Below are 25,127 nucleotides of genomic sequence, written 5' to 3' on the forward strand. Positions count from 1 at the left end.
CGAAAGCACCTGTTGTCTCTTTTTTCCAAGGCTATCTGTCTCAAGTGTCAGTCAGATGCACTTTATGCTTCTTATTTTTAGCAGTCATGCAATTTTGAACAAGGTGTGTGTGTGGTGTGGACAATAATTGCAATGTGTTTTCTCTCCCCCCACCCCATCAAGCTACTTTGCAGCAAGCCCCTTTTAAAGGGTCTCCCGTCACTGGCTTGGATGCACTTTCTGCGAGTTGGCCAGCACGGCCCACCCCCTTCTTGCTGACGTCTGACTCTATCGTACATCAGACTTTCCCCAGTGGTGCTGGAGAACGAGCTTCAATGAAAGCTGCCTGCTCGCAGTCTGAAAGGGACTGCAGGCGATGGAACTGCAACTTCCTCCGCTCCTTTTTGCTTCCCCTGGAGCACTGAGCCAGAAATACCCACGGGAGGGATGGAGAGGTTATCTGATCATCTAGCCCTGCAGGAGCAACCCCCTAGTTCCTTGTGAATCACTTTTCTCTGTCCACTGCTGCTGGAGGGGATCTATTGCGCTCTTCCAAAGAGGCTGAGACTGGGAGAAATTCTGCAAGGAGGTGGATGATGCTTGTGCTGGCTGAGTAAAGTTGTGGCTTCCTAGCCTGAGACGATGGTTTTGTCTGTCCCAGTGATTGCTCTGGGAGCTACCTTGGGGACTGCTACTGGCCTCCTTGCCTTATGCGGTCTCACCTGCCTGTGCAAATGTAAGCAACCTGGGAAGGGAGCCTCAGACAAGGAGCAAGATCAGGACCCAGAAAATGCCAAGCCCAGCGTACTACAGACAGTCCAGCAGGTAAAGCACCATATTGATTTTGCCCTACTCTTCTCCCATTGATGCAGCGGCTTCAGAACAGCGCGCTCTGAGCTGGGGTGCCCAGTTTGTGATGTACTGTGATTGATAGCAAGCTTCTGTGTTTGCAGGGTTTCAGGGGGCAGCTCTACTTTTGTGCAGGGAGGAAGACAGAAGGCGGCAGGGAGGGAGGGAGGGGTCTCAGGTGGCGTGTGGGATTACCAAAGCAACAGCCCGCTTTTGTTTTATGAAAGAGAGAGAGAAAGCAGGGGTGGCAAACCTACAGGGATCCCACAATGTCTGAGTGGCTAGACCAGGTTGATTTGCATAAAGAGCCTGGATGCCAAGCGAAAAAATAACCGAAATAACAGTAATCAGGCTTGAAGGTTTCCTAATGCCCACTGATCTTTCCATTTCCATGCATGTATGCACATACGCTTCTGCTGCACAAAAAAAGCCTTCTGTGTAACTAACTAGTGTATATACATATTCATACTGAAATATGTTTGTGAAATTTTAAAATAAGGCATCCCTATCCAGCTGGCAGTCGAAATCTAATTATGACATATGTCATGACAGCTATGGAGAGTCCTGTTACACTGTAGTGAACTTAACTTATAATGCATGTTTAGCTTATTGCGTTATCTCAGTGTTTGCCTAAATGAGGAGTGGAAGCAAAGTGATTGCAGTATATCAGTTGTAACCAGAAATGAGGGTGGCCCATCTGACATAATTTTGGTAACTGGCCTTGAAGGAAAGGGTTCAGATTCCATCCGAGTTATGGACTTGTTGAATGGGTAGGTATGGGTAAATCATTCTCTTTTGGCCTCAGTTGCTGATCTGGAAAATGGGTATCCATGGCCTATTGCACAGGCGATTATATTATTGCTGGATAAGTTGACAACAGTCTTAATGACAATAGCAATATATATTTGGCTAATCTGGCTGAAACCTGAGTTGAGAACTCTTTGTTTCTTATAAATGATGGAACTTGCCCTCAAAGTGGCTATTGATTCCTGTTCTGAGATGTAAATGTTTTGTTTGTTTGTTCTTTGCTTAAAATGATATATTGCCTTTGTTGGCAAAATCGTCAGCACTTTTCAGTCTTTCTGCTGACTTTCCCCCACATCAGATTGATCAAGATTATGGTGATGCAAACTGGCCACAAATAAGTGCAGTTAGAGCGACAGAATTACATTGGTATAAGCTTAGCCTTAGTGAAATATCTGTTCATACTAGGCTCATCCCTTACATTTCAGGAGAGAGGCAGAGCACTCACAGCCTTTGTTCAAGCACACCTATGATTCTCTCCTTGTTATAAGCCCAGGACTACCCAGTGATATCCATAGTGGAGAGGGTATGTCAATAGGGCTTTGTTATGGCTGCACCACACTGTGTCATCTGATCTTACTAATTGCAGTCCTGTATACCGTGTCCCTGCTCTTTCCTTTTGCTTATACAAGCCTTCTGTGATTGGATTGCAGGGTGTGGGTGAAGGAGTTGAGAGAAGTACATGGAAAAGTCAGATTCTTTTTTTAAGGGGAGGAATATAACTCAGTGATGGAGCACATGTTAGAAGTCCATGGTTCAGTCCTTAGTACCCTCAGTTTTTTTAAAAAAAAGTTTGCAGTGGTTTGGCTGGAAAAGACTTAAGCCAGAACTCTTGGAGCAGGGGTACCATCTAGGGGGAGCCAAATTTTCAAGGAGGGGTTCAGGCCCCCACAAAATCCTGCAGCAGCTGTGTGCACCCGGTGCATCAGCATGCCTCCCGACATGCGCAAGTGACGTCAGCATGCCCTGCGGTCAGGGGCGGAGGAAGGGGGTGTGGGGGTGTGGACCGCACTGGGTGTCACCACTGAGAGGGGTGACAAAATGCCGGGTGGCACTCACCGCGGGGCCTGCAGTGTGCCTGAGCCATGCGTCTCTCCTGGGAGAAACATGGTGGCTTGGGCGCACACAGTCTCTGTGCTGCCCAAATGGTCCACCCACTACCTCCCCCCCAGCTGTAGGGCGGCTGAGTGGGAGGAGGCAGGTAGACTCCGGAGGCCCCACGGTGCACCCTGCCCCTATGGGCAGCTCGCCCCGCCCCTGGGTGCACCGCCCCAGGCACCCAAGCGATTTCCTCCACCACTACCTGCAGTGTGCACACACAGAATGTGAATGTCGCATGGCCCGGTCCCCTGGAGAGTTGCTGTCCATCAGAGTGGACAGTACTAGTACAATGGGCCAATGGCCTCAGTCTGTTAACTTCATATATTCCTCCCTGCTTGAATTTCTACCAGATTGTAGCTGTTATATATACAGCGCTTTACAGTCATGCCTTGGTTATCAAACGCCTTGGTACTTGGACGTTTTAGCTCCCGAACACCACAAACTCAGAAGTGACTGTTCCAGTTTTTCGAACCATTTTGGGAGTCGAAAGGACTCCCAGAATGGATTAAGTTCAGCAACCAAGATATGACTGTATAACCCTACTACAGTGGTACCTTGGTTTACAAACTTAATCCGTTTCGGAAGTCCGTTCTTAAACGGAAACCGTTCTTAAACTGAGGTGTGCTTTCCCTAATGAGGCCTCCCGCCGCCGGTGCCCTTCCACTGTTCAGCTTCCATTTTTAGACGGAGGTAAAGTTCGCAAACCGGGACACTACTTCCGGTTTTCTGGAGTTCGTAAAACACATAGTTCATAAACAGGGCTATTGTTAAACTGAGGTACCACTGTATCACTCATCCTCACGGCAAATTTTGATGCAATTTTCATTTTTAAAAGCCCATGAGCGAATACCACGTTTAAATGGAACCAGACAGATACCAAAGCCAGCACTTATTTTAGGATTGCCATACATGCAGATTGCCCAGACATATATGGAACACTGCATTCGGCAGCAGTGTTTGGGTGGAAATTGTCAAAAGTGTCTGGGAGTGCCAATTTTCTATAAAAATAGCTCAAAATGGTCAAAAAACAACTTTGGGCAAAACTAAAAATGAAACAAACCTTTCTGTCCAGATTTTCACTGTTTGAAATATGGCAACCCTAATCATAAGGACTCCTAATCCTTCTGTTGTGCTTGAAGTTAATGATCCTTTGCATTTCAGAGATGAGCAAATCTTATTGTTGCATCTCATAAACTAGAGCCCACTTCATGAGATGCATGAAGTGGGAGCCACAGTTGCCATGCACATTCTGCACATAGGTGTAAAGAAAAAGAAGATAAAGTCTGCAGTTAAATGGCAATAGAATCAAAGAAGTACAGCCAGTGACAATAAAACTGGGTTTTAAATTAGGGAAGCCAGATATTATTAAATTACAGTATCCAAAGCCCTTGCCAGCATGAGCAAAAATGATAGATGTCCAAAGGATTTAAGCTCTAGTTGTGTTGTCACAAACCTTTCTTTTCCTCTCTGCACCCATGCATTGAAAATACCTGATTACTGAGGATCATGTATCTGATTAACTATGGTCTAGTCTGCAAAAGCTTATGCCATAATAAAACTAAATAGTCTTTGTTGTTTTTGCTGCAGCAGACTAACATCTCTCTGGAAATCTTTTAAGTGTTTACTCAGAAGCCTGTGCACCAACTTCATTAAAGCTTACTCCCAGCCAGATCAAATCAGAGGTCGTTACTTCACACAGTCTGGCACACATACATCTAGTCCTAAATGATACACTCACAAATCTCATATTGACTCTCACTTTTCCTCCTTTGTCTTGTGAAATGTCTCTCTGTGGTGGTAGGTCTACAGTGGCTGTTTCACCCATTCAAGTTCTTCATCATCATCATCATCATCATCATCATCATCATCTAAAAACATAATAAAAGCATCAATCCTTAAAAACTTCCCTAAACAGGGCTGCTTTCAGATGTCTTGTTTATTTCCTTGACATCTGAAGGGAGGGTGTTCCACAGGGAGGGTGCCACTACCGAGAAGGCCTTCTGCCTGGTTCCCTGTAACTTCACTTCTCACAGTCAGGGAACCAGCAGAAGACCCTCGGAGGAGGACTTCAGTGAACAATGGGGGTGGAGATGCTCCTTCAGGTATACTGGGCTGAGGCTGTTTAGGGCTTTAAAGGTCAGCACCAACACTTTGAATTGTGCTCGGAAACATACCAGGAGCCAGTGAAGATCCTTTAGGACTGGTGTTATATGGTCCCAGCGGCCACTCCCAGTCACTAGTCTAGCTGCTGCAGTCAATGCTGAATGCTGCCATAGACATGAATGTGTGAATTGGCACTGAAATTACATGATTACATGAGGCAGTCTGTCTTTGAAGGTGGAAGATATCCTTAGATAACTTGCCTGCGTAATTCTGATTCCCCCCCCCCTCTGTTTTCAAAAATAACCAGGCTTCTCTTGCCAGGAACAAGCCTTCCTTTTCTAAGCGTCTGCTTCAGAACAAGTGCATATGTGTTTCAAACCTAAGCCTTGGATGGATTTGTTTGTGTGGGAAGTGTATTCTATCTGTATCCATTTTTATCAGTTCCTTAGCACATATACACGGTTATAGTTTTCCATCAGTGGGAAGAGAACAATGTTTGGAACACAGATGCTGAATCTTGTCAATATCGGGGATTATGACACTGTCATGGAGGGGAAGCTAGAGTATGTTTTTCACACATAATTGTATTGTTGCCTTTCTACACTGCAAGAAATGTCATGCATTGCAAAAATAATAAATTCAGCTTCTCCAGTTCTAAGAAATCTACCTAACAAAAATATATTTTGCATATGGTTTGGTGTTTTGAGATGGGCTGGCTTACAATGGGAATCTACTATTCTGAGTCAGTTGGTGTTTGTTCAACCCTAGCAACCAATCCTCTCTCTCTCTCTCTCTCTCTCTCTCTCTCTCTCTCGTTCAGAAAAGAAAGCAGAAAGGTTGTGCTTTCAGGGCTTCTCATATTTCAAACCTGTACATATCATCTTATTTAAGATGTGGTGGTTGCATGTCCATTTGCAAAGAGGATGGAAGACTCTTTTAAATCATCAGCTGTCACAATTTGAGAAGCAGAACTTGTAGTATTCACAATAAACAAAAGCAGATGCAGCTGGAGAAGAGGCGGATTGGTCCCCACAGCACTTGTGTATGGCTCCCCTGGGGGCTGTCGGTTGTTATGCAATGATGGATTGCCTGGTGGAGTGTCTGGCTTTTGGCACGAAATGATGGCAGCAACAATAGCTCATGTCTCGTGCTCTCCACTGCAAGGCGAGCCCACTGCTACATGCCTGATATAAAATATACTACAACACAATCACACACCCTGACTTGTGCTGTAGCCAAAAGCATCCGTCTGAACATTGGAAATGTTATTTGTGTGGACACAACCATGCATATACAAGGGATAAAGCTTGTACATCTATCAGCCCCCTACTTCCCATAGCTTAAAACAAGGAGGAAGGCACTCAAAAAAGAAAAAATCCAAAACCACATTTCCTTAAATGTTAGATGTTTTTAATTATAGCAACCAGACATTGGTCCGCTTTGAAGCTAATCAAAAGGGGGAAGGGATTGCAGGAATGGAGCAATCTGCCTTAGACTAGGTGGCCCACTTCACAAGTTACGGTTCATGGGATTGAGCAATGGGATAATAGAAAACACAAAAGCGTACAACAGGGATGGAGAACCTGCAGCCTGCCAGATGCGGCTGGATTAAAACTCCCATCATTCCTGTCCATTGGCTCTGCTGTCATGGGCTGATGGGAGATAGAATCCCACATCTGACTGGGGAGAAAACGAAGGAGAAAGTTGTTGTTGTCGAACCTAAAGTAATACAAGTGGGAGCCCCAGCCTTACAGAGGCAAATCGAGGACTATAAGTGGAGGCCTTTTATGAATGAATATAGAAAAAGTCAGAATTTGAAGATTGGAGCCCTGCTTGGACTGGAGAAGGAAGGTTGGATTGACTCTTTCATGCAGGGATTTACTGACCTTTGGGTTCTGAATCTGGGTCAGGAGGTGATTGGAGTTGTGGGGGCCTTTGGATCTGGAGGAGCTTTGAAACATGATTTGAGATATTGTATGGACCTTGGTTCTAGCTGTGGAGAGTTGGCTAGTCTGTCGAGAGGGAATGGGGACATGGTTGGGACCTGCTCTTCAGCATCTTCAGCATCAAAGAATCTTCAGCATCTTCAGCATCAAAGAATATGAAGAAAAACTGCAGAAGGGACTTGGAAAAGATTTAAGAGCCTCGGACAGAAGATCTCCAGGTTGATGAACTATATGGAATGGACGGAAATGACTGGCAGAATCCGAGACCAGGGAGAAGAGATGGTGGAAGAAGATTGGGAAAGTTTAAAGTTTATATATAGAAATATTGTAAAAATAATGAGTGTTAGAAAATTGTTGGAATGAAACTTTATGGCTTTAGCAGAAATGTTATAAGGAGTTAAGTATAAATAAATACTTTAGTATTAATGGAAATTAAGGTTAAAAATATGTTAAGATATTCATAATGATAAAAATAGAGAAAGATGGAAAGGAATTGCTGAAACAAGCAATAGAAGTGCAATACAAAAAGGGAGGTGTGAGGAGGTCGATGAAACAAGGGAATGAAAGATAGAGTAATGAAATGGTATGGTATATGTTTTTAAATTGTTGTTTTGTTTAGTTTAGTTTAGTGTGTTAAGGTTGTGTTTTGTATTGTTTATATATTGTATTGTTTCTTCTTTTTTTCTTTTTTTTCTTGTTCTATTTTGTCTTTTTCTCTCGCCTTTTTTCTTCTTTTCTTGTAAGTCTTAAAAGTAATAAAGATTATTTAAAAAAAAAATAGAATCCCACATTTGGAGAGCCACAGATCCCTCACTTCTTCTGTACAGCATACAGAAAATGTCCTTATGCAATCCAGGGTTAGGTGTCCAGGGGAAATGGAGTCATTGTCCTATTATTACTAACTCTGAGGTGCTCTCAAGCTGTGAGCCATGCAAGAGAGGCTGCATGGCAACAGTGGTGTAGTGTGGGATGGGGGCCATGGCACAAAATTATGAGAGGGCACCACTACCTATGCAGGCACAGGCTCCCGCGGAGATCCCTGTTCTGGCCGCAAAGTAGCACAGGCCCACGGTGCGCAGGCATGGACAAAGTGAGTCAGGCAAGGGGCAACCCCAGTGCAGCCTGGCCCAGCTCTCCTCCCTATGGGCATCAGGAAGATTCGCCTGCCAAGGGTTGTGACAGCTGACAGGGCTCCCCTCTGCGTGGGCAGACAGGCAGCACAATGTGGCCCTGGATTATTGGGGGGGGGGAGACACTACAGCAGCATGGTGGCTTGTTCGCCCTGGGCACCGGCAACCCACGCTACACCACTGCATGGCAACAAATGGTAATACTATGCTGTTATTCTGGCATGACCCAGTGCAGTGCCATAGGGAGCTAGAGTAACCCCATTCGGCATTCAGCTTGGCAATCAAACACCCCAGCTCCAGGGATTATTTTCTCCAGGACACAGGGCATAAAAAAGTATGCATGCTCATTTTTCCTAATATACACATTTGCTTAGGCAAGTTGAATAAGCATAATGCATTTTTATATATTATTTTTGCTAAGGTGTGCATTTTTGTATGCACTTAACATAAATATTTCTGGTTGGAAAACGATTGTGAAATTTGTAAAAGTGTGAATTTCAAAGGATAGCTGTGTTTCTGTTTTGTTTCAGGGAGTGTGAATTAGGTAGATTCACATAAAAAATGTTAACAAAAGGACCATAACAATCCATAACAGAACAATCCATAACAGAAAAAGGACCATTCAATCCATAACAGAGAGAAGGATGAAGAGTGGGAGGAAAGCATCTAAAAAGAATAAGAAAACCAGGAAAAAATAGGATTATGGAAGCAATAGTCATGGGTGAATTTATTTAAAAACAACCCTTTGATTTATGAACCATTGTGAATTCTGTCAGTACAGTGTCAGCCTTCATAAGCCTGCCCTCTGTTGAAGAAACACCATGTTAGAAATTCTGAATTAATGCAATCAGTATAATTGATGGGGTTCTTTCATTTCAGTTCAATGTTGAGAAGACGGCTGAAGCTGTACAGCCCAGGACAATCCTCAAGTTTCCACATATCTATGATCCGAAGCCAGTAGTGACCACATCGGAAATTGTTAACTGTGCAGATTATACCTTAAAGAGGATGAAAGAGCCAAGCAAGGGGAAGCCTACAGCTCTGGATGAGAAAAGAATGAACATTCGTGTCAATGAAGAGTTATTCATTCTCCCTCAAAATGGTGAGCACCTTGCCAAACTACATGTGGTTGCTTCCAATTCAGATTAGTGACCCTAATGTCTCAACAAATGAAACGGATTTGTAAAAATGTTACATGGAAAAAATACGAGGCATTACACTTACTTCTGTAAAACAAGAAAATCTTTAATAAAAAAAAAAAAACAAAAAACAAAACAGATTAGTGACCACACTATTTCCTCTTTCTGATTTCAGTTCCCAGTACAAATGACTAATTGGCAAGTTAGTGAAGTCTTTAAGATTAAGCGGGAGGGTTGGAGGGGTTTTTTAAGTGCAAGTTCAATATAAGTTTAGAGCTCCAGTGCAAAAAGTGTACGAATCAATCCTATAATTTAGATTATTGTAACTTGGAGCAAATTCTCTGTATTCAACTCTAGCAGTGTTCAGCAGCCCTATTGATTTTTCCCTGTCCACAACCATCCTTTTAAGAGCACATCTTTTTCTTGTGACAGCTCCAATCATTCTGTTTTCCTGGGGATTTTCCAGCAGGCATGTACATGGTTTATAGAGAAATTTATTTTTAACCTCAGAAATCATTTGGCACTTGGTTTCCCCAGCTTCTTCGGGGCATAGTGCCACTGCTTCAGCTACTACTGACCCAGTGATGAAATAATAACGAGAAGTGTTTTAGGGAAAGGATAGGATAGGATGAATTGAACATATCTGCCTTGGGAGAACTCTAGGACCAGAGCTTTAAATGTGTAACAGTTGTTGACAGCTCAGTATGTAGTAAGAACTGTAGTGAATCTCTGAATATTCCTCGCCCAATTAATGTTAAAAACAAGAAATCAGATTCCAAATGGTTCTCCACTGAGCCCAATGATTTGCATATGTAAAATAAATACATGTATTTAATGTGATTTCCTTTAACAATTTATTCCACTACAAGGATTCGGGTTTTTAATGAATATAAATTTTTTAATGTGTGTGTGCAAGGACTGTGATAGCAGAGAGGGAAAGAGGAGAAACAAACGCTCTCCAGAGCATCATGGTCTGATGCTCAACAGGAACAGTTGCTTTGAGAATAGACTATGGAAGAGGGGAGGATATTGAAGTCCTGCATCCTGGATCCCAGGAGGGCCTGGTTAAAAGCATTTCAAACAATTTAGAGCATAAGCATTGCTTTGATGGATCAAACCATCAAGCTATGGAGCTGTAGTCCATACAATCCAATATTCCATTTTATGCTAAAACAGGAGGATTAAATCCACCACATCTTGAGGAGCGGAAGAGCCCTGGCTCTTTCACTGAGCACCTCTTTTGCATGGAGAAGCTCCCAGGTCCTGTCTACAGCATCTCCAATTACAGATGGAAACATCTGCCATCTGAAACTTTGGAGAGCTACTGAGCTCAATGGGCCAAAAAGTCTGACTCAACATTGGGCAGCTTCTTATCTTCCTACATTCCTGAGCAGTTTCTTCTTGGGTTTCAGAGCTTTCAACCAACGTTCGTATGGATTTCACCAGTTTTGTCTGTTCCTTCGAGGCTGTACATAGTTTGATCTCACATGAGGCATCTGATGAAGTGGGCTCTAGTCACAAAAGTCCAAAAGAGTCTTCCCCAAACCTTGTACCACCCAGATGTTTTTAACAGCAGCTCCTATCATCCCCAGGCAGCAAACAAAGTGCAAACCCTAAGTTTAGTAATACAGTACTCAAGAAAGGCTTTTGTCCATTTCTTGAAAGAGCAGTTTGTAAAATGGCATGCAGGTCAGGTGTCCAAAGGGGGAAAGAAGGTTAAAACCTTGAATCAAGTTATTGCAAGTCCTTTGAGGGGGGGTTTTCCGTCTAAAATCTGTGGCCAAGGTTCCAAAGTGAGTGGTATAAAATATATCTAGAAGGAAGGAGAACCAAGATCTAGACATTTTACCCAATGTCTATTGAAAATGATAAATCTAACCTTGCAAAAATATATTAAAAATCTGTTGAAATGTCACTTGCTATAAAAGGGCCATCGATTCATGCCAAGTCAGCTTACCTTTGACGGTCAGGCAACATTGCAGACTGGCCCCGGCCCCCATCTCAATCTGGCAGCATGCTGGGGTGGGAGGCCTGGCTAGTGTGTGGCCTGTTGCTTTGTGTGCTGACCAATCACAGGCAGGCTGGGATACAGGCCCTCCCTAGGGGTGGGGCCAACTGCACCTGTGGATCCACTCCTGAAGGATAAATCAAGGCCTACCTGGGCCTCCTCACCCAGTTTGTCACTGGGTCTCCCACCCTCCCTCCCTCTTATAGTAGGCTTCTTCTGTGTGCTTGGCTTTGCTATTCTTGAAATAGCATATTTTTACCTGAATCACATATTTTAAATTTCCATACAGCCTAAAAATCTTGAATAGAGCCAAGATAAAGAACTTGCTATCAATAAAAGATAGTTCCAATGGTATGGCTAGAAACACAAAACAACGGTGGAATGCCAAGTCAATTTGATAGGATGCAATCAAAGAGGAAAAACAATTGTAGCCAAATTTGACTGCAACAAGAGGCATCCTCTTATTAAAAGGCCCGTGTGTGTTCCAGGTGGAGTGAAAGATGTATGTGTCACTGAGTGTCTGAACCCCGAGAAAGCTGGTGGCTGCAACCAAGTCCCAGAACTTCGCTATTCTCTTGGCTACAACCAACAGAAAGATGCACTGTGTGTTGCTTTTCTTGAAGGTAAGGAGCCTATATCTTTGCATTTTATCAGTTGTGGCCACTTTTCATTTGAAAGCAAAATCATACAACAAGCTCTCCTCACAGATATGAATAGTAAGCAGATGCATAACAAATTTAGGATCCCACATTTTGTTACCATCTCATTTCATATATAAAAGCCCCATGAGGCACGAAACTGAAGATCTTGTTTTACAGATGGCAAACAGAAGCCAAGACGTTATGAGCCTTGTGCAAAGAAACTGTGGTTTGGTGGACCAATAATAAGTGTATGTGCCCCTGCGCTCTCTCCTTGCCTCTCCCTTCTTCCCCTTACACATGCTGCTTGAGCAAAAGGTTTCTTAAATCACAGTTTTCTCTCTGGTATTTGAACTGAGATTAAGGGCTCCCTACAAACCAGGATCTTAAAGCCCTTCAGCCACAATTTCCTGGTTCAGGTGTCCTGGGAAACTGGAGGGAGTGCACAGGCAGACACATAGGTAATCTACAGCTCACTAAACCATGGTTCATTCTAGCAGGATTATTACATCTGAATGGGCCAGTGAGCTGAAAGCAAACCTGGGATTTAAATTCAGATTTCAAATCGAACAGTTTGCTGGACTCTCTTACTCCTTTTTTCACTGCCATTGAAGTTTCCAAACCATCATAAGATCTCAGAGATGCAAATACCACCAATTACAGGCAATAAGGGTGGGCGGGCGGAGAGACCCTTTATCCTTGCACAAGGATGGGTTTGAATCGTTTTTATTAAATCAAAATGCTGAAATAGAAAAACGGCAGTTTTTCTCCTGAAAGTACTTTGGTATTCATTTTAAGTACAGTTTATCTTTCTTTCCCTGGTTCTGCAGCTACATATGGAACTGCAGCAGGAGACCAGAGCAATGGCTGTGATTGCTATATCCTAGGCACTTTGGTGACCAAGTCCAGCACCTCAGAAGCTCAAACCGTGTTGAAGAAGAAGAAGCCCCAGATTGTCTGGGAGGAAGCTCTACTGTTTCCAGTAAAGGAGGAGGAGCTACCTGAGGCAATGCTGACTCTCACCTTGAGAAACTGTGATAAATTCTCTAGGCACAGCATCGTGGGGGAAATTAAACCGAGTCTGGCAAATGTGGGGGAGCCATATGGAACAGTTCAGTGTGAGAAGATGAAAACATTTGACAAGGTATCCTATGAATTATATAAGCTATTATTCAAACAAATTGTATTCTCTGGGAGGGAGTGAATATGCTGTGTGCCGATGATGCTGAACCCAAATGTGGACACTCTTCAAGGACTTTAGAGTCCTGAATGCATTTTACTACATAGTAATAATTGCAAGGTTGTTCTTGAATCCTTTGGCCACAAGATTCAGTCTGAAGTTGATGCCATGCTTTGGAAAAGTAACTGCCTCATTCTGAAGTGATTCAGGACCTGCCCAATTAGACTTTGGGTCTGAGTTTTTGTTAGGAAAAACAAGATTTAATTTACCCCAACCACTATAAAAGCTTCCCTTTTGACAGAAGTGGATAAATTTTGTAGGCACTATTGTTTCTCCAAAGAGGATAAATGCTGCAAATGATAGGCAAATACATCTAGGGGTTTTGTGTGTGTGTGTTGCTGGACACTTTTAATTTTGATTTGTGTGTTCCTTAAATGGAAACATTTACTATGTCTTTATTTTTTTGACATAACGTTGGATAAATTTGCAGACATGGGAGGCCCTTCTGAGTATATGGATCCTGCAAAAGTTCAGAAGGTTATCTGCAATGGTTTTCCTGCAAGGACAGCATGTAGAGCTTTAGGGTGGGTGATGAAGGAACCACTTTATCATCCCTAGAGTTTTGTGGGCAATTGGTCTGCAAATACAGTGGAACCTCAGGTTACGTACCGTCCTCCTTACAAATGCTTCGGATAACGAGCTCCGCTAACCCGGAATTAGATGCCCCTAGTTGTGAACTTTGCCCTGGGATGCGAGCGGAAGTCGCTCGCCGGCGGTGCAGCAGCAGTGGGAGGCCCCATTAGCAAAAGTACGCCTCAGGTTAAGAATGGTTTCGGCTTAAGAATGGACCTCTGGAATGAATTAAGTTCGTAACTGGAGGTACCACTGTAGCAGAGAGAGGTTTCCTGAGTAAGATGCCTGTCAAATTTCAGACAAAGAGATCCAGAGTGTGTTTTTGTTTTGTTTTTGCTAAATACTAAAAGGGATTTACTCTGTGGTTCATTTGTGGGCACAGATTCAGTGCCTCTAGGTTATACTGCCTACAGAGCAGCAAACAAAGTGTTTTGTTTTGCAGAGTAGGCTGGCTTGGGCATGGGAAACTTCCATATTGTGGGTCAATTTTCACCCAATCCAAAGCCAATTTTCACCCACTCCACTTGCCTAAGCTGCTTCTGCTTGGGGGGCAGTGAGGACGGAGTAAGCTTGAGAGAGGAAACTTCTCACCCTCACTCTGCCCTTCCTGCCTGACTTCTCTGTCTTTTCCCTGAGCAAGAGAGGTTAGGGCTATCTGTGCAGGTGCATGACAGGGGTGGTTGTTGCTCCAACTCAAAGTTACCCCAGACTAACCTGGGCCAGTTGCTCTCTCAACTAGCTGTGCAAGCCCGAAGAACCTGCAGTTGTACCATCACAGCTCCTGCGTGCAACAGTGAGGGTGCATTTTAGCTTGGGCGGATGAGAGAACTCAAATGGACAGTGCTGCTCCACCTCTACAATTGCCCCCAACTTTGCCTCTGGGGACACTATGTGGTTTGCTGCAAGCATCACATGCCAGACACAATAATGGCTTCTTAACAACAGGGCATGATTGTGTGGTGGTGATGATGATGATAAATGACAAAATGTGAGTTCTTGTGCATGTGAGAGCACTGTAACCCAGTAACAAGCTGTGTGTGAAATGGAAATAAACGGAAACAAATGCACTAAGGAGAGTTTGGTAATAATCACAATAATGTGACAGGCTGGTTTGGCTTACACACATTTACTAAGAAATTAATTATAAAGGATAGACAATGGCCAGATAGAATCACATGAGACAGTGAATGAACTTAAGCAACTCTCAGGAACTGGTATTCATTGATATACTGCCTCTGATGCTGGAGGTAATATATAGCCACCATGACTTGTAGGCATTGATAGCCTTATATTTCATGAGTCTAATATGCTGTAGAGCTGCCCTGGTTGGTGGCCATCACCACATCCTGTGGGAGCAAATTCCATAGTTTGGCTATGTGCTGTGTGGAAAAAAATGCTTCCTTTTGTCTGTCCTGGTTCTGCCACCATTCCATTTCATTGGGTTCTAGCGGTCTGAGGAGGAGGAGGAAATATGCTTTCTCCATGCCATGCATAACTTTAATAGTAGTAGTAGTAATAATAGTAGCAGTAGTAGTAGTAATACAATTTATATGCCGCCCAACAAATTAAAAACAGCATGGTAAAATATCAAACATTAAAAACTTCCCAATGCAGGGCTGCCTTCAGATGTCTTCTAAAAGTCAGATAGTTGTTTATTTCCTTGACATTTGATGGGAGGGAGTTCCACAGGGCGGGTGCCACTACCGAGAAGGCCCTCTGCCTGGTTCCTGGTAACCTCACTTCTCTCAGTGAGGGAACCTCCAGAAGGCCCTCGGAGCTGGTCCTCAGTGTCTGGGGATGGAGACGCTCCTTCATGTATACAGGGTCAAGGCCATTTAGGCCTTTAAAGGTCAGCACCAACACTTTGAATTATGCTGGGAGCTAATGTAGATATGTTAGGACTGGTGTTATATGATCCTGGTGGTCACATTATAAACTTTTATCATGTTGTTCATCTCTTACTTGCCTCCCCTAACCTCCAAATTAAAATGCATCCAACCTTTCATTTTAGGGGCATTACTCAAAGCGGGATATAAAGGCAATAATAAAACTTAGAATAAAATACGTACATCCATAAATAGTTCCCCTCCTCCTTTTATACCCCTGTGAACTAGGTCAGATTGAGAGAAAGTGTCTGGTCCAACCTGCCAACCCCCCTACTTGGCTAGCCGCTTCTGCCTCATGGACTCCGTGGGTACCAGGGAGATCTTTTCAGCCTGGAAACCTGTGGTTGTCAAGATAAGGTGCTGCCCCTTGCCTAGGCCAATTACTCCTCCTCCTAGGCAAGAGCTAGCAGGTGGTTAATTGCACCCCTGAAACAGATGGTCTCTGTCAACTTAGCAGATGGCCTCCAGGATCGGATAATAATACCAAGAATGCCAAGAAACTGCCCGTGCGTAGTTAGCGCAGGCGATTGTATCCAATTATATCTCAAGGCTGACAGCAATATTGTTTCTCCTGCACTCGGCCTTCCTCACAGCCACCCACACAACTGCGACAAGGCAGAGATTCTGCTTCAAACCTGTAAGGAGCAGGTTAACTGTCTTCGAGTTGCGTGCCCCAGTTTCCGATGCGGAAGATATGCAGAGAAAGCCAGGTTTGCGTCATCGGGGACTTCAGAGCGGCAGCCATTACACAGCGAGCTTTAAACATAAGTCCTGAATCATTAATTGAGAGCTAGGCTAGGAGCAAGCAAGATGATCAGAGAGAGGCAGGCACTATTTTTGTCAGCGCGCTTCCGGGAAAGAGCTCGTTAGGATTTGTTTTAAAGCTTCGCATGCCCTCGCAACAGCATGGCTGAAAAATAATAATGCTGGCTCTGTCCTCTTTGCTATTCTCCAATGAAAGCCCAGAGGTGAGCTCCTAACTAGCTCAGAAAGGCCACACTGATTCCTGCTAGGACTGGCTCAGTATCAGGACAACACTCGCCAGATCATAAAAACCACAGACTAAGTTGTAAGGCTCCTCTTGCATTCCTTCCTGCTGGCTTACATAAAATAAAATGATTGTATTGTGCCATCACCTCATCTATCCCTCATCGTAAGGATGGCTCACTGGGTTTATATAAGGTTCTTGGCTCATTAGTTTCACTGAAACAACACTGAGGCAACTCCACCATGAGACAAGCAGCTGCCATGGCAGACAGATTCGGAGTGTCTTCAAGGCAGCTGAGTGGGAAGCAGATCCAAAGTGTAGCACAACATCCATTAGAGAAAAATTCTGCCCCACTTGAATGAATGAGAACTGCAAGAGAGCACCATCCTTCAGTAAGATGCATGCAGGAAGGCTGTACTGATGGGGGCCTGTTCCACCTTTATTAGTGGGAAGAAAAGGTGCTGGATTTTTCACCTTGCACCCCCCAAAGATTTTTATTCGGTTCTTAAAACCTGATGGGCTAAGTTCATCCTATTTCAGTATTTATGTAAGCTAGCAGAGGGATGGAATTCAGTGAGGGCCTGAGCAGTAAGACCTACTTAGTTGCTATCATTTTGAAGTCCCAGTGTCTAACCCTTTGCTTGTTTTAAGTTAATCGGAAATATTATCCAGAAAATTAACTTTCAGTTTGTTTATTTTGATCAAAATATTTTATACCGTTCCATAGAGATGCTAATGGCCAGTCATGCAATTTGATGAGCAGATCCAGCTGATCTTCACAGTAACCTTCAAAGGACACTGTATGGGGGGAAAAGATGGCTGCTCCTGTAGGTGCATGGGGCACCCATCTTTTTCTCCATATAATTCTCCAAGAAGTATTATGCCTGTTATGGTATGGAGTTGCTTCCTGGAATCATTGTAAAATTGTTTGTTTGTTTAGCTGTTTGACCACAGAGGTGTTCTAAGCATGTTAAAAGAAGAAAGAGGAAGCCTTGGTTTGTTTTTTAAAAATAGGTGAATTTTGTATGATTTTTCCAATAACCTTCGTCAACAAATAGGATAAATGAATCCAGTTCTCTTAAAAAATAAAAAATAAAAATAAACCAGCACTGAATATAAAATAAGTTCATCCATCCCTATGATCAGTCATTTAAGAGAAGCCTCTTCTATCTCCTGTTACAAAAGTAGTCTAGAAAGCGATGCTCTAAACAGAGGCTCAGATGAGAGGATTGAATGTGTCAATGGCATTCAGATATCCAGCACCAATGCTGATCTTCCATTCTGAGTTTCCCAGGAGAGGCTAGGCTTTCTAAACTAAGTGTGAGGCATGAGTTATTCCAGGCAGATAAAGTTGGCAGCTAGCTTTTCATAGAAAATGTATCTACTCCCAGAAGACAGAACATGACTGTCCCCATCTGTACCATCTAGCCAAGTGAACAAAAAATTGGTACCTCGGGTTAAGAACTTAATTCATTCCGGAGGTCCGTTCTTAAGCTGAAACTGTTTTTAACCTGAGGTACCACTTTAGCTAATGGGGCCTCCCACTGCTGCCGCCCCGCCACTGCGTAATTTCTGTTCTCATCCTGAAGCAAAGTTCTTAATCCGAGGTACTATTTCTGGGTTAGCGGAGTCAGTAACCTGAAGCGTCTGTAACCTGAAGCGTCTGTGACCTAAGGTACCAATGTATGTATTAATAAAATAATACAGAACTTATATCCAGAAAATAAGTCAACATCTATAATGAAAGAGGGAGAGATAACATAGATAACAACAAACTCAAATCCAGCTTGGTTTCAGATTAAACCTCCAAATCACCACAACCATTTATAGAGATTTTATCTAAAGTCCTTTTTCCTGAGGTTTTTTTTTGGGGGGGGGGCAACCAGTGCATAGGTGGCAACACTGTGTGTTATGAAGCTATTTTTGTCACTCAAAAGACACCAAACCATTGGTGAGGGATTCCCATTTTTTTAAAAAATAGCTTAAGGACACAACTAGATATTATGAAAGGCACAAAACATCAGCTTTGTGTCTTTCATAATATTTAGTTCTGTCCTTAAGTTTTTTTTAATGGGAATCCGTCTTATTCTAAACCGGCGAGATTGTGTGGAGGGGTTCTGTTCCCTTGTCCTCTGAGTAACAGGTCTTTTCAAATAATCCTCCCTCTGTTGAACATTAGCTATCAGAGATTATTCTTTTTCAGTTAGGATCACAACCGCCATAGAACCAGTTCTGATGAGGACAGTAGATGAATTTATTAAACATGCAAAATAATTTCTTCAAAGAAATTAAACAAGTGGGATGTGCAATAAAATGTTGCCGTATATTCTCCTGTTCATGATTCTAGCCAGCCACCTTCCCCAGGATACTCCATTCCACCCCACCCCCCACATTTCCCCAGTTTTCTATTTAGCCCCAATATATACTTTGCATGTTATGACCTCTGAATATGCCCAGCTTTCATTGCACTGTTTTGAGTTCCCTCCCCCATAGTTTTTTTTAAAAAATAAATAAATAAATTGTTTCCCATTTTTTGTACTCCTGCAAACTTTGCATTTCTCCCAAAGTCTCTAATACCTTCTTCTTGTACTTGAATGGTGTCATGTTGACTTCATAAATATTGACACATTAAAAATGAGTTGCTTTTAGTATATAGGATTATTGAAGAAAATGTCGTCCCCTTATTCCTTTGCCTTTTCTATTCATTGTTGAATCTTTTAAAAGCACACATGTTCATTCTTCCTGCTTCCATTCCCCTTCTTTTTCTATCAGCTGATTCCCTATTGGAGTACCATATGGCTTTCACTTAAAAGGGTTGGGGGAGAGATAAATTGCCACTGCAATTGTTCTGTGTTTGGGGATATATGTAGAGAGTTGGACAAATGAGATTGAGAGAAAGAGAGGTCAGAAGTCTACAAGGTCAATAACTAAGGGACAAAGGAGAGTTTAAAAAAACACACCCAGTAACACTATGTGATCCTTAAGAAGGTCTGCCTTTGCTCAGAGAAGCTAGCGAAATTGCTCTCTCACCAATTGCCAAGGAGGAAGTGATGAGCACAGCTGACAGTTCATTTAAAAAGATGCTGCAGCTAAGCTTATAGTTCATAAAGGCTATAATCCTAAGGGAGGTGGGAAAGGACATAAAGGTGGTTTAACCACCTTCTGCGGGCCTTGCAGGAGCAGGACAGGCAGAGTGAAGACAGCGGAACAATCTTGCATTCTTTCATGTGTTCCATGGCCTGTTTGTTTTAAATTACATTTTTTAAAAACCAGATTCCCTCCTATTGGAAACAATGAGAGGGCTCGCGGAAAGATTTAGACACACTTAAAAAGCATCTTTAAATTTTCCCCAAGTCTGGGGGTATGACAGGGAGCCAGGAGGGCTTAGAATCCTTCATGTCCCAACCACGTCTCAGCATGCCTCTGGCACACGCTCTGTTGGGCTCTTTGGACATCAAAACTCCAACATCCAGGGCTTCAGAAGAGCTAGTAGCAAAGGCAGCTTTTGCTCTCTAATGTTGGAGCTCTATTCCAGCATCAGGGGATAGATCCTATTCATCTTGTGGGGACTGACACATTCTCCCGGGGACTATAGGATTGCAGCCTAGGTATGCATTTCAGTGTAGTGCCAAGCCAACTCGCCAGATAATATCCAGTGTCTCTTCTACAAACATATGCAAATGATTCAATTTAGATTGAATTTCCTAATAAAAGGTGCACGTAAGAAGGGAGGTTCCTGCAAGAATTTTGTTATTTAAACCGACTCCATTACTAATTTGCTAAATTCATTTATTTTTAATTTATTAAAGTTACCTTGATTTCCTTATTCACTAAGAAAAATTACATTGGTTTCTGTCTCTCTCTTTCCTTTCTGCTGTATCCTTTTGTATCCATTAATTACTTGCATCCTTTGCATAATAACAAATGAAATTTGAACCAAGTTGGCCCCATTCAGTTCAGATGTTTCCCCTCCCCCCATTCATAGTGAAATGTGTCACATCCCTAGAAGCTACTAACTGCCCAATCCTATGAATCAATCTTAAGCTTCTGCAACACAAACACACCCCAATGTTTGGTTTACTTGCCAAGAAGCCTCTTCCTCCCCTCTCTTGTTGTCAGTGCTCATCAACACATTAAAGCTCCTGTGCAAATGCTGCCTTTAATTGCTGTCATCACAGCAAGGATATGAGTTATGCTTTAGTGCTGTGTGCTAGAACTGTCACTGCAGCAGCTCACATAACACAATCAACAGCTAGCAGGAGAGCAGAGGGCAATGTTTCACAGAAAGATAATGGGAGCGTTTGAAATCTTCTTGATGCCTTCCAGAACAGTATATTTATTTCACCCCCTTTTGCATTTTTTGAAACTCTCTAAAAATGTCTAAGCACACCATTGTGGGGAGCTTGCGAGCAAGCTCAAACTTGCATGCAAACTTTCAGATGTTTGCCTCTTAGTCTGAACCCCCTGCCCAACAATCCCAGATGCTGATGAACTGGAGATAAATAAGATGTGAAATATCTGCTCTACTCCGGTGTAGAAAGGGAGACCTACATATGTAAGCAGCCTTCACCAATAGCCAATGTTGCAGGTTCGATCCCCATATAGGACAGCTGCATATTCCTGCATTGTAGGAGGTTGGACTAGATGATCCTCAGGATCCCTCCCAACTCTACAATTCTGTGGTTCTGTGTTTCCATCTTGATGTGCATCTATCTTGGGGCTCGTTCACACTTCGGCTTGTCCTGTGCCTAGAAAGCATGAATCCAAGAGGTTTTCCACTTGCCTTGTGCTTTATAGGCATGGGTCTGACTGGTTTTTTTGTTTGTTTGTCCTGCCACTTTCCCTGGGAAAACCCACTATTTACTGCTGAATTGGAACAAATGACAATCCGTGGAAAAAGTGATATTCCAAAAAACATTTGTTCCAATTCAGTGGTAAGCAGCAGGTTTTCCCAGGGGAAAGAGTCAGGAGAAGCAGAAGTGTGGACGAGACCTTAATCTACAATGTACTGAAATGGTCATTCAAGCCCTAAAGAAGTAGCAAAATGAAACTACTGATGTGAACAGGGATGTCCACCCAGGGCCACTGAATAGTTGGCTATCGAATTCGGCAAGCTGATATCAAACTGTATTGCTTTAAAACTCTTAAGCAGGATTTAAATATTTAATTATTCTTTTTTAAAATTGTTGCTCAAAATTCAGTCTGCTTGCTCTCATCTCCCAGATCTAAAATTATTAATTCTGAACTTTGCTAAAGTGTGGATTTCTGCATTATTTTGTTTTGGCTTTGCAACCATCCCCCATGGACTGCAGCATGCCAATATAAGACAGACAAACAATGTAGTGTGATGTGAGACAGGTGAATTAAGCTTCTGCCTCAAAACAGGAGCGTGAGGAACTCATAGTGGCCTACTGAACCACATATTCTTCTGAGTCTTCTATGCTGCTACCACCCTTCATTGTGCAGTTGCTCAGTCCTTTGCATGTAGAAGGTGTAGGATACATTCTTTCCCCATTTATCTCACTGAACTGCAGGAGCCAGATGCAGGCTATGGAGAAGTTCTCCTTTCCATCAGCTATCTGCCTGCAGCAAACCGTCTGCTTGTGGTGCTCATAAAAGCCAAGAATCTCCACTCCAAACAGCTGAAAGAGCTTCTTGGGAAGGGTGAGTGTGAAAGAGGAACATGTTGATGGGATGCAACCACAGACTTTGCCTTTCTATTAAGCCAGGTAGAGAAAATATATTTAATTAGCTGGCATAATGAAGTGTGCAGGCTTTGAGTGAGTCACAATTTCCCTTTGGGCATATTTTTTTAATTTAAACTTTTTTGATACTACAAAATAAAAACAAAGGGGGGGGGGAGGGAGAGGAAAGAAAAAAAGACACCAAGTATTCCTTGTAGAGGAAAGTTTTTAAGGTTAGATGTTTTATTGTGTTTTTATATTTTGCTGGAAGTCACCCAGAGTGGCTGGGGCAACCCAGTCAGATGAGTGGCATATTGTTGTTGTTGTTGCTGCTGCTGCTGCTGTTGTTGCTGCTGCTGCTGTTGTCTCATTAGATGGGCCTTAGGCAAGCTAGTGCCTCTGAGTTTCCGCTCCCCACTGCCCACTGTAATTTGAAGATAACAATATAGACCTACCTCACAGTGTCGCTGTAACATTTGCTGAGATATGGAGTACTTGGAACACTCTAAAGTCCTGACTAAATGTTCTGTATTGTTCATTCTAATGCCTTTCATTAAGCTTTCCAGCCAGCAATGCCTAATGTCTGCTTGCTTGTCCATTCAGCTTTGGGCAACATGGCCTTTTATTAGCGTAAGTGAATCAATCGAGCCCAGTAGTGCAACCTTGTAGCACTGAAAGAAGGGATAACAAAGTTGACAAGCAGAAATCTTACGCATGCTATGACATGTGGCAGGCAGTGTTACAACAAGCTTCATGAATGAATTTGCATATAGCAGAGATGAGGGAACCTTTGGTCCTCCAGGTGTTGCTGAACCCCAACTTCCATCATCGCTGGCTAAGGCTGATAGGGGCTGGACTCCAAGAGTACCTGGAAGGCCACAGGGCCTGCTGCATGGATTGTATATTATGTTATGGTAGATGTCAGAAACTTAGAGCCAAACTAGTTGTGATGGGACTGTCATTCCCATTTCCACCCTGTTCCTATACAGTGTTCTCTCTCTCTCTCTCTCTCTCTCTCTCTCTCTCTCTCTCTCTCTCTCTCTCACACACACACACACACACACACACACACACACACACCTTAACACAAAAAGGAACACACAAAAATCACTCACTGAAACTTCTCCTACCCGTTAACTTTCCACAGTTGCTTGTTTCAGTAGGGTTTCTCTGCTCCCAGCTCTCCTACTAGGAATCAAGGGAATGGGATGGAGATGGACATCAGCACTACATTTCCTTGGTCTCCTTTTACTGTTAAAGCAAGACCCCTATTCCCTGCCTTATACAAGTATTGGGTTGACACATGAAAAGAACCAGCATCCACCACAGCCACATCTAGTTTGGCCCTCAATGACTGCTGCAGTTTACCAATAAGATTTTCGAAGGCCAGGAGGAAATGGTATCAAATGACCACTTTTTATTATTTTTATCTATATCCCTGTCCCTGCAGATATATCTGTTAAGGTGACCCTGAAGCACCAGTCCCTGAAACTGAAAAAGAAGCAGACGAAGCGTGCAAAGCACAAGATCAACCCCGTCTGGAACGAAATGATCATGTTTGAGGTGCCCCACGACCTGCTGTGTGCCTCCAGTGTGGAGCTGGAGATGCTAAGCCAGGATGGAGATGATGGGCAGAACCGCTTACTGGGGAAGTGCAGCCTTGGCCTGCATGCCACCGGCACAGAAAGGAACCACTGGGAAGAGATGCTGAGGAACCCCAGAAGGCAGATTGCTATGTGGCACCAGCTACACATGTAGCTATGGAGGTAGACAGGTCAACCAGCCCAAGTCCAGTAGACCTGGTCTCAGGGCTGGGTGGGGTGGGGCGGGGAATGAGATCTATTTCAACATCCAGAAAACCATGAAATGGACACATTCACAAGCACAAGTCTTGTTTTATTGGTGTTGTCTTTCGTTGTTTCTGCTGTAAGAACATTCTGGAAATGGGCTGAGAAAAGTAGCCAGCGGTTCATTTCTCTTTGCAGGACCATCTTCTTGCTTTCTACATATGGGTCTTCTGCACCGAGTAGCAAGTAATATTTACTTGCGGAAAGTGAGATGAAAAGTGATCTGATTCAAGACATTTAGAGCGCTAATGGATGGTCTATTTATGGAGCATCCATCATTCATTGATCTGTTTACAGGAGGAGTATTTATTTACTGATTCATTTCATAAAATTTATATACCACTTGACTGTAAAAGAAAAAACAAGAAAGTGGTTTACAAAAAGTGTAGCTGACATTGGCTACTTAATGAGCATTCCTTCTGATTTGATTGCAGGAGCTTAGATAACATTGCATCAAAGCAAGGGTTATGCCACACTTCTGAGTGCATTTTCCTGTCACTTTTGTTATTGCAAAAAAATCTTATCTTTTGGGGAAGCGGGTTTGTTGTGCAAGAGTTCCCAATCAACTATAATTACTCAACATGAATTTGCTGCTGTGAGATTGGATCCAAATTGAAAATAGAATGTTCTGGAAGTGCCCTTAAAAACCTAAGAAGAGCCTGCTAGATCAGTCCAATGGTCCATCTAGCCCAGCATTCTGTTGTCACAGTGGCCAACAGTGACTGACATTTGTTTTGCCCTGACCTATGGAAAGCCCACTAGCAGGACCAGAGCACAACAGCACTCTCCCCTCCTGTGGTTTCCAGCAACAGGTGTTCAGAAGCATTTTGCTTCCGACCATGGGGGCAGAGAGTAGCAACTGATAGCCTTTACCTCCGTGAATTTGTCTAATCCTCTTTTACAGCCATCCAATTTGGTGACCATCACAGCCTCTTGTGGAAGCAAATTCCACAGTTTAACTATGTGCTGTGGGAAGAAGGACTTTTGCCTGTCCTGAATCTTCCAAAATTCAGCTTCGTTCAATGCCCACAAGTTCCAGTGTTTTGAGGGAGAAAAACGTTTATCTCAATGGAATGAATAATTGCTCGCCTTTCTTGTAAACTTAAAATACACTAATGCAGTAGCCTTTCCTCGTAGAGGAGTCACTCTGTCCCTTTGATCATTTTGGTTTCCCTTTTCTGATTTTTTTCCAATTCTACAATATCCTGTCTG

General features: G+C 43.1%; 1 protein-coding gene across 1 annotated transcript; it reads left to right on the forward strand.

Moving 5' to 3' along the window:
* The first annotated feature begins 250 nt into the window (after window positions 1–250).
* On the forward strand, window positions 251–24,992 carry SYT13 (synaptotagmin 13). The gene is made up of 6 exons (XM_053387452.1): window positions 251–804; window positions 8,792–9,014; window positions 11,548–11,682; window positions 12,528–12,841; window positions 21,919–22,048; window positions 23,519–24,992. The coding sequence occupies exons 1-6, from the start codon at window positions 622–624 to the stop codon at window positions 23,824–23,826; spliced, it is 1,293 nt and encodes a 430-aa protein (XP_053243427.1). The 5' UTR covers window positions 251–621; the 3' UTR covers window positions 23,827–24,992.
* Window positions 24,993–25,127: the final 135 nt, after the last annotated feature.

Source organism: Podarcis raffonei, chromosome 1, assembly GCF_027172205.1.
Source record: "Podarcis raffonei isolate rPodRaf1 chromosome 1, rPodRaf1.pri, whole genome shotgun sequence".
In the NCBI taxonomy this organism is placed as follows: domain Eukaryota; kingdom Metazoa; phylum Chordata; class Lepidosauria; order Squamata; family Lacertidae; genus Podarcis; species Podarcis raffonei.

Coding starts and splice junctions, on each gene's coding strand:
- SYT13 (XM_053387452.1), top strand. CDS start 622: ATGGTTTTGTCTGTCCCAGTGATTGCTCTGGGAGCTACCTTGGGGACT. Junction 11,683..12,527: donor GTGTGTTGCTTTTCTTGAAG/GTAAGGAGCCTA, acceptor CTGGTTCTGCAG/CTACATATGGAACTGCAGCA. Junction 12,842..21,918: donor AGATGAAAACATTTGACAAG/GTATCCTATGAA, acceptor ACTGAACTGCAG/GAGCCAGATGCAGGCTATGG.